Source organism: Glycine max, chromosome 17, assembly GCF_000004515.6.
Source record: "Glycine max cultivar Williams 82 chromosome 17, Glycine_max_v4.0, whole genome shotgun sequence".
In the NCBI taxonomy this organism is placed as follows: Eukaryota; Viridiplantae; Streptophyta; class Magnoliopsida; order Fabales; family Fabaceae; genus Glycine; species Glycine max.
This window is the reverse complement of record NC_038253.2, coordinates 9,725,794-9,745,114: the sequence shown is the minus strand read 5'-3', so window position 1 is coordinate 9,745,114 and position 19,321 is coordinate 9,725,794. Positions and strand designations below refer to the sequence as shown.

Genomic DNA, 19,321 nt, shown 5'->3' with positions numbered 1-19,321 from the left:
TTGCAGTGTGATCATGTTGTTCATGGCTTCCCAAACACTACATAGGTCTCAAAGCCTATTCTATAGTATTATTTTTAAGGCCCAATGAGCAGTTTCAATCTTGCATATGAAATACACAAAAAAGTAAACAAAGACAACTATTTTTATCCATTAAATCCTAAACCCTAAACAACAACAAAAAAATTACAATTTTCATACTGTTAGTTGTTGCGCTTCCTAAGTGCATGACCTTATTCGTCTGGCTTTAACAAATTTTTCTTTGTGGGGAATTATCCATGTTTGGTTCATATAGTTAACAAACATTGGCCATGGTGAACAAACAATTTCAAACTTCTTAAGACACTCATCGAACTCTTTCTCAGAAGGACAATCCACTAAACCCCCTCAGGCTTCCATGACATAATCCTATGCATTTTTTTACCAACCAAGGTTTTACACTTTGCCTTCACATTCTTGTCAATGTGAAACCAACACAACAATTTGGTACACTCAAGGAATACAGTTTTCATTGCATTCATCAACGCTACATCCCTGTCAATAACAATAAGTCTAGAGCCCAAACAACATTATTTACACATTTTCCCTCCAAATAAGCAAAAACAACATAGAATGTCATCCATGTTGGTGTCACACCAACAATGTCAAGTAACGAGAGTTTGTACTTGTTTGTTTTGTGGGTACTATCTATCAAAAATACCAAATTACATGCATTGGATAGCTTGACTGCATCAGGATGACTCCAAAAGATATCACGTACGACATCTTCATCCTTCAATCTATGCCAGTGAATATATTGATCTCGTTCAAGGAGCTTCATCAATTGTTGCATTTCAGTATTACTGTCTCTTATCGAAGAACGGTATACATTTCATGCATTGCATACTTGTTTGATTGTTGTATAATTATTGGCATTGTGCTCCTTCAACATTAGAAGAATATTTCTTGGTTTCATCATTGACTTTGTCATATCAGCAATAATAATCTTCTCATCCTTAGTCAGTCGACCAACATATGGATGTCTAACTAATGACTTGTCCAATTCATGATTGTCACTCCCACATATTAATTTCACCATCCATCTTTCACTTCCCATTACTGATTTTACACGCAGCTTAAATGGGCACCCAAATTTTCTACTAGTAGTAATTATTCTTACTAAATCTTTCTTCCTGGTCCTATAATGACCACTCATTTCACAATCAATTAAAACAAATGAAGTCCTTCCTCTGATACTAGTATCTATGTCTGACCTCATAATGACCGCCACAAAACCAATTTCATAAGCAACAGATCAAGCCCAATGCAAAACATCATCACGGGTAGCAAACACCTATAATGCAATCCATACAAGTTTAGTCTTCAAGGGACATTCATTTACTTACTTTAATAACAATAAATCATATTAATACCTGAGAAGTATTTAAGGCATCAAAACAATTAACGTGTTGATGCACACCAAGTTCCTCTTTATTTCCTTCATTCATATCAACTTCTTTAGATGTTGCGCTCTCATGCATCCAATGATCTTCATCCATCTTAACAAAACATTGAAAAAAATTAATAACAAGCAAACGACCACTAAAAGGTACAAATGAATTATGAAACTATACATATTTAAATATATTTTAAATAATATTGCTAATTAGTTTTCAAATAACAGTAAAACAAATGTTACAAAAATTGAATAAATAAATTTAGAACTTACGGATTGGTAATCCATATGAACCTTACAGATTGTCAATCCGTATGGTTCTTACGGGTTGTAAATTCGTAAGTTCTATAAAACTTACGGATTATCAATCCATAAATTATATACATAAAAATAAAGTAGATCAAAGAGAGCTACCTTACCTCCACCATTGTTAACAGCCAAACCAATCACCACCACTTGCCGATGAACCACCGTAATGCTACCACCTCGACCAAAGTGGACAAAACAATGACAGATCTCTCCTCTCACGAAAATAAATGAGTAGAAAACAAAACCAACATAATGAATGAGTGAATAACAGAAAAGGAAAAAGAAGAATTAATCAGGGGTATTTCTGGAATATCGAAAATATGTTGGGTGCACAAGCAATATTCTGAGTGCACAAAGCAAAAGCTCTAAGTTTAGCCCAATATAAAATTTAACCAGGCTTAATCTCTGGATGGCCCATTCAGGAAAACGAATGATTGGACCTAGGACTCGGATGTATTCTATCATTAAGGCTTAAGGAGTGTTATTTTCTGTACTAATTTATGGTTTTAACTACACCACATATGAGTATATTTATTACTTCTTCCAAAATTTTATTTCTGTAATGTATTATTTTTCTGAAATATTAATTCAAAAAACAATTTTCAAAACACTTTCTATTTTTTTTATTAGTAGAAAAGTTAAAGACAACAAAAACAGAAAATAAATTATAATTATTATTTTTAAATCAATCATTTATGTTTTCTGTGTTTTACATATATTTATATATTCTCCTTTATATACACTCCCTTTTTATTTTTGTGGTTATTTTTTCTTATCAAACGTGATAAAAAGCAAGTGTCATTATCTATTATATATGATGGAACCAATATATTTTTATATGCTATTTTATTTATGAAAAGTTTGTCCAATCATATATATATATATGATTCTGATTTTTAGTAGCTAATTCTCTTAACAAATGGAGAAATTATTAATATTCATGTTTTAAAGACATTAAATGTATTTATTATTTCATTCAATTATTTTTTTGTTAAATATTAAAATCATTAACAAAAGAATATTGTAAATCCTTTTTCTTTTGTGTTTATATGTAGGTTAAGGGACTTGGGTCTCTAAGTATGTTTAACAATGTTTTCAAATTATTTTTTAAACTTTTTTTATTAACGGAAAAATTTATTTAGTCAATTAATCCATTAAAATGGGTTAGCTCAACACCTAAAAGCTTTCACACACGAGGCATAATAATAAAATGGCATTTGTATAATTATTAATAATAACAAAATAATCATAAAAATAGTAAAATAAAATCCCCCATCAACAAAAAGTGGAGTCTCCACTGTTTCAAAGTCAACTACATAGGCTAGCAATAGTTGCACGCACGCATGATCGAAGCACAAAGGACATAATTTGAAAGCATTAGAGAGGTGAAAGTACAAAGGAAGAGGAGGGAGGTCCCCATTAAGGGTCCCCAACCCTAAAACCACAATTAACCACTCCACCAAACAGACTAAAAAGAGGCCTAATTTCACTATCCTTCAATTGAATCAACACTCATCGGATGCCTCAACTCCACTGAGCTTTTAAAGATGGCATTGAATTGTGAGGACGGAAATGAAGTTGTTAAACTTGATCAAACTAATACCCACCCCGGTTGAAATTAGAAAAGACAAAATAAAATTTTAGAAAGTGATCGAATGTGACATTAAGTACAAAAAGTCCGAATTTGATGGTAAAATGTTACTTAAAACAACCATTGAGGCCCAAATTGAAGCAAATATTTCCAAAGTAAAGAAAAAAAAAAAAGAGACAATTACAGCAAGACCTACTTGAGCATCTATGTGGAGAAAGTGTGCTTAATTCATCCATATGTAGTTTAAAGTCAACCCCATTCTAGCAACATCCCTGCACGATCACATGTATTTTCAAAGCCCCTTATTATCATAACTAACACCAATATTAAAATGCATGTCTTTTCGGATATCTTGTTAATTATTTTCTTCTTCGTGATGTGCCGTGCCGTCACAACCACTACAAATCAAACATAATATATAGCATTTTTTTTTTATATCAATCAGCATAATATTTAAGCATCTCATTATTGATGCATATTGCTTCAAGCTAATTAATTAAGTAGGCCATATTGGCGCGCGTGTTTCGTCAAAACAAACTATATAATTCGAACAACATTAATAGGAATTAATTGTTCCCATAGGATTAATTATGGCGCAAATTCTAAATTATAAAAACATAAATAGATCAATGAACTGTACATTTATAAATGAATGAAAACAATAATACTCATCACACACATGTGTACACAAGAAGATATAATATGAATAATAGTAATAATAACTTATTAGTTTATAAAGAGAGGAATTATATGTATATATAACAATTTTTTTTTTAACTAGAGCTAGACAAATTCTCCTTTTATGAATACACAAAATTACATTATGTCACGGTGAAAAATTGAAAAAACAAAGTATGTGAACCTCATTAATGGTGCAATGGGTTTGGACCCGTTGGAACAAGGCGTTTCTCAACACCATAACGTGGATCAATCTCGGTTTCCTTTGACTCCGGCACGCGACTCCGGTGGTGGTGGCGCCGATGATGACCACGATGGTGGTGGTGGAGAAACGGGGTGAAGTCAAATCCTCGGCCAGTTGTTAAGATTCTTCTATTTCTAGACAGAGAGAACTGAAGTTGGTTGTTGGTGAAGACGGCGTTGTTATCATTGTTGGATTTGGAACCAAACCAGACATATTGAAAGAGTACCAAGAAGAGGAAGAGCCAAAGAATGAAGCTTAGTGGATGTTGGAATCTGATGATCATGGCCATGATGATGGGTGAGATAAAGTAGAGAGAGATATGAATGATTGCATGGATAGAGAGAGAGAGAGAGAGAGGGTTTTTTGAAGAAGGAAAATTTGAAGACAAACAATAATGGGGTTTTAGAAGAAGAAGAAGTTGGACTTTTGAGGGTTTGACAGCTTGAAGGTGCTAAGCATGCATAAGAAATACTGCTACGGAAGCTTGACATGGGGGAGTGCTTGCTTCCATTAGACTATAGCTTATTATTTTTATATATACATATATAATACTATAAGGTATAATTAATTTGGAGTGAGAGAGAAAGAGGGGGTTGAGTTAATTTGGAAGGTCCAGTAGATGCGGAGAGGGGGCAGAATTGTCGAGCATTCTTATTCCAATGAAGCTTCCTTTGCGTTCAAGGAACAAAGGGGTCATTAAGAGCAGATTGTCAAACCTTCAATTATATATTGCACACTACCACCATACCTGCCCGAAAATTTTGTAACTAGGGGTACTTAGGTACGGGTATAATTATATATAATATGAAATCAGATATGTGCGAATTAGTGAGTAGTTCCAACATTTGTCCAACGAAATGCCAAAGTGGAAGGATAATTAAGCAACCCATTATTAATCTATTTAATATAAATATATTGTGACGAAATCTCATTTTTGTTTTATTTCTAAAAGGCTAAAACACAAGCATTTGGTATGTATTGTTATCAGATTATGAAGCTCCTTGAACTCTTATAAAAAGTTATGGTGTAATCGCTTATGGCCTTAAAAGATATAGATGGATAGAGTTAGACGACGTCTCGAAAAGGTACTTTAATTTGTCTCGTAAATTTGGTGGGTTCTTAAATTTTTCATATCCATCATCAAATCCAAATTTCTAACCCTCATCTATAAAGAACGACACCTCAATTGTGTACAAGAGAAGTGGAGCAATCGAAAACGCTAAAAAAAATGGAAACACAGAATTATAAATGCAAAATGTTTTTTTTTTTTTTTTTGTGGAAAATGCAAAATGAATTCATTTAAATTGAAATACCTCCTTTCTCTTTTCCCGTTTTCTTGGGTAAAATAACTATTCTTAAGATATACTTCGTCTTAACGCAAGTTACGCCAAGATGCTGTATAGTAACCGGCAGAAAAAGAGAGAAAATACTTGAGATTATTTTGACTAAGTTTTTTGTTTTTTTGGTATTGACCGACATTTTATTTTAAATGAAGAAAATAAACTTATATACCTACATTTGAAATCCCCTATTTTAACCTTATGTATAATTAATTATAAAATATATCATTGGTATTTGACCTTCAGCTCAGCTTCAGCATAAACGAGCTGGCATTAAAAATTCAGATACGTTTCATCAAATATTTATTTATATATAATTATGCCAATTCACACTTCTGTACTCTACATTTTATATATACGTTGGAACACGCTAAAGTTGCATAGGAGAGCTGAAAACACTTGCTTCAATTAGACTCTTCTTTCCGTCCTCTTTCAAATTATATTGTTTGTTTGATTTAAGCTGACAAATGAATTGATAACATGTTCACACCCCATATATCTCTTTTGATGGACTTGGGGCATGTCGATGTGAGTCTTAAAATTTGTTTCTAGCTTTCTCTGACTTTTGAGTAACGGAAGCATGTTACCTCCAAATAGTACATATTTATTTTGACCTCTATATCTTACAGTCCACAGATAAATGCGCGCAAATATGCATCTTGATTATTTTATTAATGCAACGAAAACAACATTGTAGCATTCAAATGCTTGCAAGGTGGAGTAACCTAAACAAAAGACAGAGAAAAAGGGATCCAGATTAAATGGATTATTTTTCTTTTTAATGATCTTGAAAATTTTTAAATTGCAAAACACTTCTAAATTATACGTCAGTGTTTTTCAAATAAACTTGGTGTTTAAAAAATATATATATAAATAAAATTAAAATTACTTGTTGATAAATTACTAATTACTAAAGTCAAAGAGTTATAAGATTAACTTAATAATCAGATAGAAGGGTTTAAGAGTTGAAGGAAACAAGGGGGAAAAGAGATTGTTGATTTGAATCTCTACATTAATATTCTAACAAAAACTAACCATGATTGATAAAAAAAATTACTAGAGCCAGTTTCATGGGATATAAACTTTGACTTTAATTGAAGATGCCAGGCAACGAACACATTGCCCATCTCTCATTACAGCTTTTTGTACATTTTCGGGAAATGGACAACTAGGATGAGTTGGAAATAGCCTTGTTGGAAATAGCAGAGGAGATATAATTCAGGGCTCACCATTTTCTTCATTGGTGTGAGCGACACCACAGGTAAGTAAAACGTTGGGATGGCTCATTACTCACAAATCTAGGTATCCATTGGTAAATAGTATGTGATCACAATGAAATAAAGTTAGAGACACTATTTTTGGACGGCTAAGTGTCAAAGTAGAGCTGTTGTTCATTCAATATGTGACGAATACTGATGATTAGCAACTAAAAAGTCAACTGCGCACCTTATCTGAAGCCGTTGACGCATAACACCACAATAAGATGCACAGGCAATAATAGGAGCAGCTAATTCTGGTTTTGTGGTACATAATTTGAAGCGGTATTATTAATGAGCACTGGCCATTGCAAATCAGAATAGACCATTACATTATACTGATCAGATAATTTTTCATCAGCCTTCCTCCCAGTCAACATCGTCATCATCGTCGTCATCTGCTGCAACTTCCTCAGCTTCAACATTCAAATCAACCTTATAACCTCCATTTCCATTGCCTTTTAAAAATTACACCCAATGCATAAATTAGTGGACACAAATAACACTTCATCAACCAAAAGAAAAATAAAATAAAGGGAAGAGCGGAGTTGCTAACTAGGAAATTTCAGAAATGGACCCAGTCAATATTAACATTAACATAAACTTACAAAGAAAAGTTTTATTAAATTTTAATACTTCTGGTGCCAGTCAAATCTGGGGGAGAAAAAAGGTGTTCAGAGCAATAACAAACAAGCTTCTGCCATTGCTATTATTTATGGATGGCTTACAAACAAGTGTCCTATGTTACCAATAACTTCTTAGCATGCGTTGTAATAATGGAAGCAGAACAAGAGAGAAAAACATAAGGATTTAAATTCTTTAGAGAGTATATTTGTGAGAGATTAAGAATTCATAGAGAATTCTTCTTTGTAGTTTTTTATTCTTTTCTCATTAATAGAGATTCTTCTTTAGCATAAACTTTCTACGTCAAATACAATTTGTCACAACAAGAATGGTGGTTGTGCCATATAATAGTTATGCTTTGTAGTGGATTTTCTTAATTAAGGAACATGTGAAAGTGCAGTCATGACATTCTGTTTGTGACTTGAATTTGAGAACAAAGATGTAGTGTGTAATAGTCAGAATACTATCTCTGTAGTGTGTAATTTCAGCTTGTTTCAATAAATGCTTTCAGTTCAAATTTGATGTACTATCACAATCACAAACATAAATCACAAAATTGATCCTCAATTGCATCAGTGTAGTCTCTGAAAAAAAGTCTTAGTTTTCTAATTCCAATCTTTTAAAGTGTCTTATCAATTTGAAAAACCCAGTACAAGTACCAGCATATTACTGAAACATCAACTTAATAAGAACCAGACAAATTAAATGGGTCCATAAAACAGACATGACTCCATATGTATAATTATTACCAGCAACACATCACCTAAAATAACAAACTAATCCTTCCCATGAACAACACTTAACACAATTTCTTGACAGTAGTTCCTTCCATATTGTTCAAAACAGTGTTGAAGGGAACCAACTTTTATGCTGGTCCAACTAACACCAGTCAGTCAAACATGATCAAAACAAAGGATTTAAATAGAAGACCTTATCAATTGGTGCAGCACAACACCATATTTGCAGAAAATGTCACAAACACATTACAGTGAGTACAGATTGTGCATTAGCCTGCCATGGCTGCAACACATACTGCAACTGCAATTTAAAATCCCAGTATAGCAACCAGCCTAAGAAAACTATTAAAGCCACATTATTGTTTCCTGAATTACGTTGAGAACACTGATGGAATACTAAGGTAGCATTTGACATGCGAATAGAATGGAATCAAATAGTCTGTTCTATTCTCAGATCCACCCTTTTAGTGAAATCAAAATTTATTATTTAAAGTTTTATGCTTTTTAGAGGGGACTGGGGAGGTAGCATTAAACATATGTTTCAAAACATTAGGGATTTAAACTTGAGGATCCAAATTTTAGTCAAATCACATCAGAAGAGAACAATTGTACCTGCAATTGGAGCCTCCTCCCATTCAGTACAATCATCATCTTCCTCACGTTTTGATTTCATGCCAACCTGGCGATTGGAAGTACTGCTAGAAGGATCATCAGCAGCAAGTGTATTTGGCAATTGTTTTTTTGCAGCTTCTTCCAATTCGTGTTGCTTAAGTAAAGCAGCATAATAAGCCTTAATATACTCATCCTACAGAAATAGTAAAGGAAACAGAAATATTTAGCAAACAAAAACGGTCTTATACCTTTGGGAGGAAGGGCAACAGAAACAAAAAGAAAAAAAGTTCATCTTATTTTAAGAACCTGTATATTTTGATTATTGTCATGTCCAATTGTTAACTTCTTGTCATCTGTGTACTGCACTGCTGTGGAAGTTGAAGTCTCATCCATCTTTGTTTCCTGCTTCACCTCTCCACGTTGTTCCTTTGTAAGATTCATACCTGATGTAATCATCCATGGAGGCAAAACCTTTAAAGATGTACTGTCAGTTTCAGACTTAACACCCTCTCCTTTGCCTTCAGTATTGAAGTCAACTACAACCTGTCACATTCAACAATAGACTACTAAGTATTTAAAACTATTTAAGGAATATATTCCCAATGCAAAAATTGAAAATATTCATAGAAGATTCATTATGATATAATATAACTTGTTTCAATAAAGAAAAGGTAAAAACTGTTTTTAACTGCAAACACTATAAGAAAGGAAAACAAGCATGAAACCAAGACAATCAAGCAAGTTGGCAAGGATGTTCATGATACACCTGGACATACAAACTACCATATTACCACCACAAATAGAGAAAGATCCAATTTCATTTCAGGCCAATTTAAGACATGCTCTACTTTTTTGTATTCATCCACTCCTTAATGAGTAGAAAGTTGTCCTTGAAAATCCAAAACTCCATCCAATATCTTTGGACAATGGTTCAATAATAACAGCAACAACGTGTATGGTTCTAGGCTTCTAGCCCAGAAATAACTGGTAATTTGTTTTCACATTTCCTTATGAGCAGATCAATGTCAACTTATCAAGTAGGCTATTTGGCGAGTTTGGTTACCACTGTATGTCCCCTTTTCTTTGAATCAGTTTCTTTTTAACTTCAAAGGCTTTAGGAGGACTAAGAAGGAAGTTTATTTGATGGTAGGGTGTTATCTTCTTTGGTGTCTATTTGGTTTCAAAATGCTTATACTTAAAAAAAAACACTTCTCAACCCTCAGATCTGATTTGGTAAAAGATATTTTGAGTGATGAAAAAGGCTCAGATAAGGATCAACTATAGGGCTTGGATCCTAGCAAGGAACGTATACCGAAAGTGTACTCCAGAAGGAGGTAGGACAGTGAGGGAATTTTCTGTCATGGGGATTTCGTGACGTGGCTGAGTTAGTTAAAGGATATTATTATGAGAGAAGGGTCAGAATGGGGGAGGAAAGCACTAATTTGCAGGACTGAGGGTAGCATCTCAGAGGGGCCTTTGGCTCCAGTAGGAGAATTGTATTCTCTGGTTGCCAATGATAAAATCATTTTCAGTGCTCATTTTTCTGTTATTTCCTGGATTACAATTGTTTTCTATCTTTCTTCTCCTTGGTATCTATCACTATCCCAATTTCCAATTAGCTTTAGTTCATTGTACAACTTAGGTTCATTGTATCTTAAGAAATTGAGATAATTACCCTTTTTTGTGAGTGTACTCTATTAATAATCTCTGTATATATATAATCTAACTGAGGGTGTGTAACTTTGTATTGACCACTCAAGAATATTCACTCAAAATCAATCTTATTTTTATCTTCAACTATATTTTTCAGGCCTCCCTTAGGTGCTAGGCAAATGGTTTTTTAAGAGAGGTAGCAACAGGCAGATATGTAAAGACACTGAAATGCTTTATTTGTTATAGCACTAAGTACCAATATGTTTATCTGATTTCTCTTTGTTTCTTCTTGCAGAGTCTCTGACTCCTTGTTAAGTAAGGTACTATCCTCTTCCATCGTATTCTTTCATTCTTTCTTCCTTCCAACAATATTTCTTATTTTAACACCACCACCACCACAAAAAAAAGGTGCATGCTACGAAATGCAACCCAGAGATTTAAATTCATCCAAGTGATAAATGCAACCCAGAGCTCCATCTTTTTTTAAAAATTGAGATATCGGCACTATTTGATGACCAAATGCAAAGGAAAATTATTTTGTTTCAACTAAATGAAATCAATGAGTTTTTAATTTTCTTAAAAAGGAAATTTTATTAGAAAGAAAAGATGTAATGTACGATATGAAGAGAATAATACATCATTCATAACAGGGAGGGATTGAATTAATAAAATTGTGGAGAAAAAAGTACCATGGTTGCCCAGTCTTTGCACATGCCAGAATTAATAACACCCTTAAACAGGAGAATGTTACCTTAGTGTCTCCACTGTAAGGCACTCCATTATATCCTAGCTGCGAAATTTTAGAATCACCAGCATTGATATCTCCATTAGCTGCACGAACAGCAGCACTAGCTCTAGCTTCCCATGCTTGAAGACTGCCAAATTCAGGAACAGGCAAGTCTTTTACCCGACTGAGTTGGTCCATTAAAGGCTTGAGCTGAACCTGCACTAGCACAAGAAGTACAACAATCATCACAAGATTAACTGTGGGCCAGTAGCAACAACAAAATTAATGTCACAAATATGTAAAGTCTAACAATATCAGGAAATTTGAATGAGATTAAGATACCTATAGGCAACGATGTGACATTCATAAACTATCCCAAGTTTTGCACCTATACTGAATACTCTCCCAACAAAATGTGCCCAGCATATATATTATATACTAGAATGGAATATGATGGTTGAACAAAACTAGTGAAGTAGTTGACCTGCTAAAAACTTGTGAGTGTGTCAGGTTTAGCTCAAGGTTATCTGGTTGTCTTGGGCCATTTCTAAACTAAAGTGGGTCATACATTGGATTGGACCACCAAAACCAAGGTATCCACTAATGTTTGGCACCAAAATGCTGCACTCAAGCTTGAACTAGCAGCAAATTCATTGTTTTGATCATCTCCCAGGTCCCAATTAGGGCAGGACTGGAATGATGTATAGAAGATTGGAAAACAGGGATGCTGCCTTATGGTTCTTTCCTCTTTGTAATTTGTTGAAGTTGGTAACCTCCCCATGGCTGCTACAGTTATGAATTTCTTATATTGGTAAGATGGAAGAGCTAAATTCAGTTTTGTCTTTATCTTAGGCAGTGATTATCATTGTAGAGACAGGTTCAAATGCATCTAACCTAACAGACATTTAACGTGGGAGGTTTTTTTTTTACATTTCATAATGCAGGCTTCTGGTTGAATTTAGAGTGGTATTGATAGGACTGGGAGAGTAGACCTAGACATAGAGGCCAGGCCCAAGATGTGGAGGGTGTATGTGAGGAGAAACTGGGGTGTGAAAAGAGGAGGTAATGTGGCAAAGGGTATAACCGAATGGTCAATTGCATGAATAAGGTAGGGGAGTATTTAGGGAATGTTGAGGAGAGAGAAAGGCACCTTTTGATTTTGGAATTCTGTTATGGGCAGAGGACTTTAGCCTCTCTGTAAGGAGCTCAGCTCTGTGGCAGTTGGATTGAATTCCCTCTGTATTTACGTTTGTTATTGAACAACACAAGCATTCCCTGATTCTGAAATCTGTTTATTCTGTTACTATTTCAGGGTTCTATCCGGTATCCAGTTCCAAAGTGAAATATTATGATTGGCTGTAAGTTTTTAGTAAAATTGGGTTTCAAACATTCTTTAGATTTGGACTCATACACATGGGAAACAGGCTTACAAGGTCTATCTACATTAAATTCTGTTAGCTAAAATATCAAGCCTGTAAAATTTTTTAAAAAATAAAAATACTCTACTATGCAACATGAAATCAATTAGAAGTGATTAAGCATTTAAGCTTACTACCAAATGACAGGTCTAAACCTGAAATGAAAGTTTCTGAGTTATCAGCATGCCATTACACATACTTCTTTTGTTTATTTATATTTCAATTTAGTTACTCCCCGATGCATCTTAGTAGGTGAATCACATTACACAACTTATTTCAACATTAAGATAAAGAATCAGAGAGATAGTCTAATGGTGCATGAAAACAGAAAATAGACCCTGCAATCATCGTCCTTAGGGAAAATATGACTTGGCATATTCTAACATTTCATACATAATAGCACAACCATTGCTTGCTACAAACTATGTTAATTAAGTTTCCCAGTTCTTGAAAAACAACAATGAAAACCAATTAGGCATCATCAACAATAACAAATTTAAGTAAATAGATCCATCATATGAAGCAACAACTAGAAATAAACTGCATAGTAAAATCAGATAAGAACCTCCATCTTTTGAAGCATGTCCTTTAACTTTTCACGCCGTCGTCTTCTTGCATTATCATCTCCATCTCCCCCTTCTTGAACAGCTATCTTATCACTTTCAACCTCTAGTCTTCCATTACAACTTTCACAATGGAAGTCCTCATCTTCAAACGATACTAACCGCAGAGCATCCAAAGCATTGTATCTAAAATAAGTCATAAGCCCCAAGTGTTATGAAACGGAAAATCTGAAAATGCATCAAAACAAACAAAATAACTATGACATATTATGATCTTGATATTACAATGATTATTGAAACCTTTTTCCACAGTTTGAACATATATATTCCTGAAGTGTGTTTTTGTTCTCCAACTCATCTTTCAGCTTATGCTTCATGCGATGTAGTCTGTACCTAATCACATCGTATATCTGCAATGAAAATCAACATAAGATTTTCTATAATCTATATAAGGAGGGGGCATAAATTGGCTGTACACTTGTAATGGATCAAATTAAATGCTACTAAAATGGGTAAAATAACACCGTTTTCGACTTTTCCCTGCAATAAAACACCCAAATATCCTTGGCAAACCACAATTATGGAAAAATTAGATTGAAGAGATGGACCTGTGCATAATCTAGACAACAGTAAGAGTGTGTGTGCAGCTTGACCTTTTCTTCTCCCTCTTTTGCTGTCTGTTGACCATCAGCTGTAGCAGCTACAGCAGCACCATAAATTTTTGCACCTTTCGCTGTCTGAGGTCAAATCAGAAAAAATGTACTTGACTATATAAATTCACCCACACTTCTCACATACATGCAAATCTAACAATGAAAAATAACTAAAAAAAACTAATAAAGCACACATCAATGGAGGAGAATTACAAACCGGAACCGCTAAATAACTAGTTATGCAGAATTCAAACTTAAAATAGATGGGTTGATGGAAGAAACTTTGCATGATAGAGAAAAAAATATGAAATGTATGCAAAGGGGCCCTTTCCGAACACTAACAGTGATCTTTCTTTTGCCACTTGGCATTCCAAATTAGGTCACCCTAGTGGTGATACTATGAAACTTGTATCCAAGCTTTGTAAAACAGGTTCTGATTTTTGTTCTCACTGTTGCATTGGCAAGTTCCATCTTCTTCCCCTTCTCTTACTGTGTATTCTAATCCTTCTGAACTCATTTATACAGATTTGTGGGGTCCTTCACCTGTCTTGTCCAACACTGGTTACAGCTATTATGTAACCTTTGATGCCCACACTCGGTTTACTTGGCTTTATTTGTTGAAAAGTAAATCTGAGACTCTTAATCTGTTCAAACAGTATTACACTTTAGTTAAAACTCAATTCAGTTTACCTATAAAAGCTGTTCAGTCTGAGGGGGGGGGGGGGGGGGAGAATATAGGAGAACTTGGTATGCAACATAGATTGATATGTCCATCATGAGAATGGAGTTGTGGAAAGAAAGCACAGACACATAGTTGAAACTGCCCTAACTATGTTGTCTCAAGACTCTATGTCTCTTGAGTACTGGGACCATGCTGTTATTTCTGCTATGTATCTCATCAATCGCCTTCCATCATCATCTATTAATCAAGAGGTACCTTATCAGAGATTGTTCAAAAGACTCCCAGATTACAAGTTCTTGAAAGTGTTTGGGTGTGCTTGTTATCCTCTTCTGCGACCCTACAATCAGCATAAACTTCAACCAAGGTCTCAAGAGTGCCTTTTTCTGGGTTATTCTCTCTCTCACAAGGGTTACAGGTGCATGGCTGAAGATGGAAGAATTTATGTCTCAAAGGATGTGATATTTGATGAGTTGAACTTTCCTTTTCCTAGGCTGCTTAGAGAACCAGCCACAGATTCATCAACTACTGCTGATGTTTCTCACTCTCAACAGACCTTAACAGTTCTGTCGGCATCTCCAACAGCAGCCACTCCTCCCACTCTTGGCAGCCATACAACTGCAGAACAAATGGCTAACGATCCCTCACTAGCAACTTCAACTTCAGTGGGTGCAAATTCTGTTTCAGATAATGATTCTCAGCCAGACCAAGCAACAGTACCCACTGTAGCTGCTCCCACTCCAACAGCTCTTGTCAGACCTAATAACACTCAACCTATGTTTACTAGGGCCAGGGCTGGTGTAGTTAAACCCAGGTTCCAGCCTACTCTTCTTTTAGCTCATGCTGAGCCCAGATCTACAAAGTTTGCCCTTTCTAATCCAACATGGCTGGAAGCTATGAAAACTGAGTATGAGGCCTTGATGAAAAATGTTACTTGGTCTCTCACTGCTCTTCCTTCCAATAGGTCCCCTGTGGGTTGCAAGTGGATTTTTCGAATCAAAGATAATCCTGATGGCACTGTCAGTAAATACAAAGCCAGACTTGTGGCCAAAGGCTTTCACCAACAACTTGGTTATGATTACAATGAGACATTTTCTCCTGTAATCAAACCAGTCATTGTCAGAATTCTTCTTTCTCTTGCTATCACTCACAAGTGGAGTCTTCAGCAGTTAGATGTCAATAATGCATTTCTCAATGGTGTTCTTGAAGAGGATATCTACATGAATCAGGCCCCTGGATTTGAAAATCCCAACAAACAGCTTGTGTGTAAGTTGCATAAGGCAATATATAGTCTCAAACAAGCCCTTAGAGCTTGGTTTGACAAACTAAAGGCCACCCTTCTTTGGTTTTAGTTCAGGTCCAGCAAGTGTGATCCCTCACTTTTTGTTTACACTGACTCCAAAAATACTGTTATCTACATGCTTGCGTATGTAGATGACATTATTGTCACTGGAAACATTCCCACATTCATCAAGTCCTTATTCACCAACCTCAACTCTGAGTTCTCACTCAAAGACCTAGGGAATCTTCACTATTTCCTGGGGATTGAAGTCAGACCTCAGCCCAATGGTGCACTCTTTCTGACCCAGTCAAAGTACATTAGGGATTTATTGGGAAAAACAAAAATGGATGAGACCAATCCTATTTCTTCTCCAATGGTTGGAGGCTGCAAGTTAAGTAAGTTAGGGTATGAGCCTTTCCCTGATCCCACTCTATACACGTCTATTGTGGGAGCCTTGCAGTATGCAACGGACACTGGACCTGAAATTAGTTTCTCTATTAACAAAGTCTGTCCGTACATGTCAGATCCATCAGAACAGCATTGGGCAGCAGTAAAACGGATTCTCAGGTATCTAGCTAGTACCATCAACTTTGGTTTGAAGTTTCTCCCTCCTTCTACTGGACCTCCCTTTACAGAGCATGCTTACTGTGATGCTGACTGGGCATCTGATCCTGACAACAGAAGGTCAACTTCTGGCGCAGCCATCTTTTCCAGGTCAAATTTAGTTTCTTGGAGGTCAAAGAAACAGCCTGTTGTTGAAAGGTCCAGTACAGAGGCTGAATATCGCAGTCTAGTCTTAGCCACTGCAGGATTAGGTAACTTCTGTCTGAACTACACATTCCTCATCACTCTCCAGTCATCTTTTGTGACAATCTAAGCACAATTGCTCTTGCTCACAATCCTGTTATGCACTCTCGAACTAAGCATATGGAACTGGATCTCTTCTTTGTTAGAGAAAAAGTTTGGGAGAAGCAACTTCAAGTGGTTCATGTTCCTGGCATTGATCAGAAGGCTGATATTTTGACAAAGGCTTTGACTCCTTGCAACTTTACTACTTACAGATCCAAGCTCAGACTGGCTGAAAAGTTTTCTTCCAACCTCCCATGAGCTTGCAGGGAGGTATAGGAGTACATTTACTCGATAGACTGTTTTTCCTTTCTTAGCTTCTATGTATAGGATTAACTACAGTTTATTGTACTGTTATAGTTAACTGACTAGAGTCAGTTGACAGTTACCTCTGTGTAACTGCCTATATAAACTGAGGTGTAACCTTTTCTCATTGGGTTGAATAATTTTTTACTTCACCTCAATTCTATTAGTGATATTTTCTCTCTAAGATTTCTATACCCCCCCGCCGGAAAAAAAATGACACTGTTTTGAAAGCCAAAAATGGGTTTTCCCAAAGCCTCGGTTTAACACCGCTACAGCCACTACTTTGGCCATGAAATGCATTGCTATTCAAGCTGTGCAGTGGCCCGTGGCTGCTTCTCACCGCTATTGCACACTTTTGATAAATGTTAACTAACCCACATGACTAAACATTAAAAGTTTATTGCGCCTTATTGGATAATAATCTATCAGGTTGTTCTATCTTTTATTAAGTGAAACTCTCAAGTATCCCTACCTTATATTCTTCATTAAATAACAATGGGGGAAAAAGCATTAAGGTTTAAGAAAATACCATATTAATATAGTGTTATTCTGCAGTTTTCAACTTATATGAAATATGGTCGTAAATAATCTGTCAAATTGCTATGTAAAGGGATGACTTAACACCAGTCACCAATAATGAGTCTGTTATAAGCTCATTCAAAAGAGAAATGCTAAGCCATTTCTCACCATCAAGATATGAATCAGACAAAAGAAATTGTCTATTAGATTGGCTAATTCATAGACAGAACCAAATAGTTACCTCTCTCCTATGATCCCGAGTAATGATCTTTTCTTCTTCAAAAAACCGCAGAGTTCGACGAAGTTGTTTTGTGTGTAATTTGAGGTCCTTTGCCAAGTCTTCTTCCCTAACCCATTGTCGTCTGAAATATTAAAAGAGTACAGTTAAACACCAAATTCAACAAATTAAACGACCCTGCATTCTTTCAACTACATATATAGTCAAGTTCAACCTACATCATTTTTTTTCCATTTTCTTTCATTTAATCTATTCTGCTTTCCCATTCTCTCTATTTCACTTAAAAATTCAAATAACTTCAATTCTCTTTATGTTTCCCTTCCTTTGTAACTGCGCACACGTATAAGTTCCATGGTTTAAAATTGCAGTGAATTGAGCTTCTTAAAGTCTCACAAAATCATTGTAACCACAGTCACAGCAGCATTTGCCCACAACTATTCGCTACTCAGCTACCAAAACTCAAAACCATGCGTTCTACTTTCAACAGAGCAAAACACCAAGGCATGTCTTCAAAAGCTGATAAAACAAGATGGAAAGCCGAACCTCGTGAGCGCGTCAAGAACCACCACAGCTATTCCCCTGTTATCACTCCTTCCCGTTTTGGGCTGATTATCTCCTGTGCTCGTAAGATCATCGTAGAAAGCCCTAGCCCCTAGTTTAATCAGCCTACGCACATTCATTCAACAAATTAAAACAAAAATTTATATATCCTGAATTATTTAGTGAATTGCAGCTCAAAAACCGCTTATTCTTCTTCTTTCTCTTTTTAATTTGATTAAACGCAACTTTTGGGCAGTTGAACTAGAGAGAGATGAATCATTACTTGTTGTAGGGTTCAATCATCGATTCGACGTGGTTTAGGGTTTTAGCACAAAAGTTAGAGTTCTAGAGAGCAAGGTGGGTGCAGTTCGTTGAATGACAAGTCGAGAGACCTCTGCCCCGAGAATTTCGATTTCAATAACTGCTGCAAGAACAAGTATTAAGACTTTGTCAACGGCGTTTATATAGAGGGGAGTGGAACGAACTAGAGACGCTTTCGTTGTCGTGGATGATGGATGTGCCTTTCGTTTCGGGCTTTATCCATTTCCGCGGCTTAGCCTTACAACTCTTGGATCTGACTAGGCTACGGGGAAAAAAAATCTTTGAATTCGTCGATATTTTAAATGAATTTATTTAGGTATTGTGATTTTTGAATTTCTAAAAAAATTATCTGTTGGTGTCGTAAAATCTATTTATTTCAATATATTTAAGTAAAAAATAGTACAGACTAAAATATATATAAAAAATAAATGGAATGACATTTTTGTAAAATCGTTCTGTTGTTTTAGTTTTAAAGTGGATTTAATTAAAATTAATGTCGTGATTTTTTTATAAATGCATCTGAAATTCGCATTTTACACATAATTATTTGGGATTTGAAATAGATTTAGTATACGAAAACATTTAAATACCTTGAAATTTTAATTTAGTGAAAATTGAACGATTTTGTAGGAAATTAAGTTGAGGTTCTGATTTTAAAAAGAGAGAAAATTATTATAATTAATATGGTTTATACCAAAAAAGTCAATGAAATACAAATAAATAGTATTGGTTAAATAAATTATAAATTTAATT

General features: G+C 35.1%; 2 protein-coding genes and 1 long non-coding RNA gene across 7 annotated transcripts; all 3 read right to left on the bottom strand.

Moving 5' to 3' along the window:
* Positions 1 to 479: 479 nt before the first annotated feature.
* LOC106796743 (uncharacterized) lies at positions 480 to 2,378 on the bottom strand. The gene is made up of 3 exons (XR_001385726.3): positions 1,852 to 2,378; positions 1,410 to 1,535; positions 480 to 1,330 (listed from the first exon to the last, which is right to left on the bottom strand). It is a non-coding gene; the product is annotated as an uncharacterized lncRNA (long non-coding RNA).
* A 1,664-nt stretch (positions 2,379 to 4,042) lies between these two features.
* LOC102665619 (CLAVATA3/ESR (CLE)-related protein 13) lies at positions 4,043 to 4,757 on the bottom strand. The gene has a single exon (XM_014769483.3). The coding sequence runs from the start codon at positions 4,541 to 4,543 to the stop codon at positions 4,199 to 4,201; it is 345 nt and encodes a 114-aa protein (XP_014624969.1). The 5' UTR covers positions 4,544 to 4,757; the 3' UTR covers positions 4,043 to 4,198.
* Positions 4,758 to 6,585: 1,828 nt separating this feature from the next.
* Positions 6,586 to 18,837, bottom strand: LOC100793678 (general transcription factor IIE subunit 1). 5 transcript variants are annotated; one of them, XR_005889332.1, is made up of 11 exons: positions 18,531 to 18,820; positions 18,251 to 18,373; positions 17,711 to 17,831; positions 13,793 to 13,921; positions 13,485 to 13,594; positions 13,187 to 13,370; positions 11,228 to 11,419; positions 9,130 to 9,366; positions 8,824 to 9,016; positions 7,041 to 7,308; positions 6,586 to 6,892 (listed from the first exon to the last, which is right to left on the bottom strand). XR_005889332.1 is itself a non-coding variant. In XM_003549760.5 (10 exons), the coding sequence occupies exons 1-10, from the start codon at positions 18,548 to 18,550 to the stop codon at positions 7,208 to 7,210; spliced, it is 1,410 nt and encodes a 469-aa protein (XP_003549808.1). In that variant the 5' UTR covers positions 18,551 to 18,837; the 3' UTR covers positions 6,586 to 7,207. The 5 variants fall into 5 exon arrangements, 4 of the variants coding, with proteins under 4 accessions (XP_003549808.1, XP_014625494.1, XP_006600783.1 ...); XM_003549760.5 differs by having other exon boundaries at positions 6,586 to 7,308; positions 18,531 to 18,837; XM_014770008.3 differs by having other exon boundaries at positions 6,586 to 7,308; positions 13,838 to 13,921.
* Between the last annotated feature and the right edge of the window lie 484 nt (positions 18,838 to 19,321).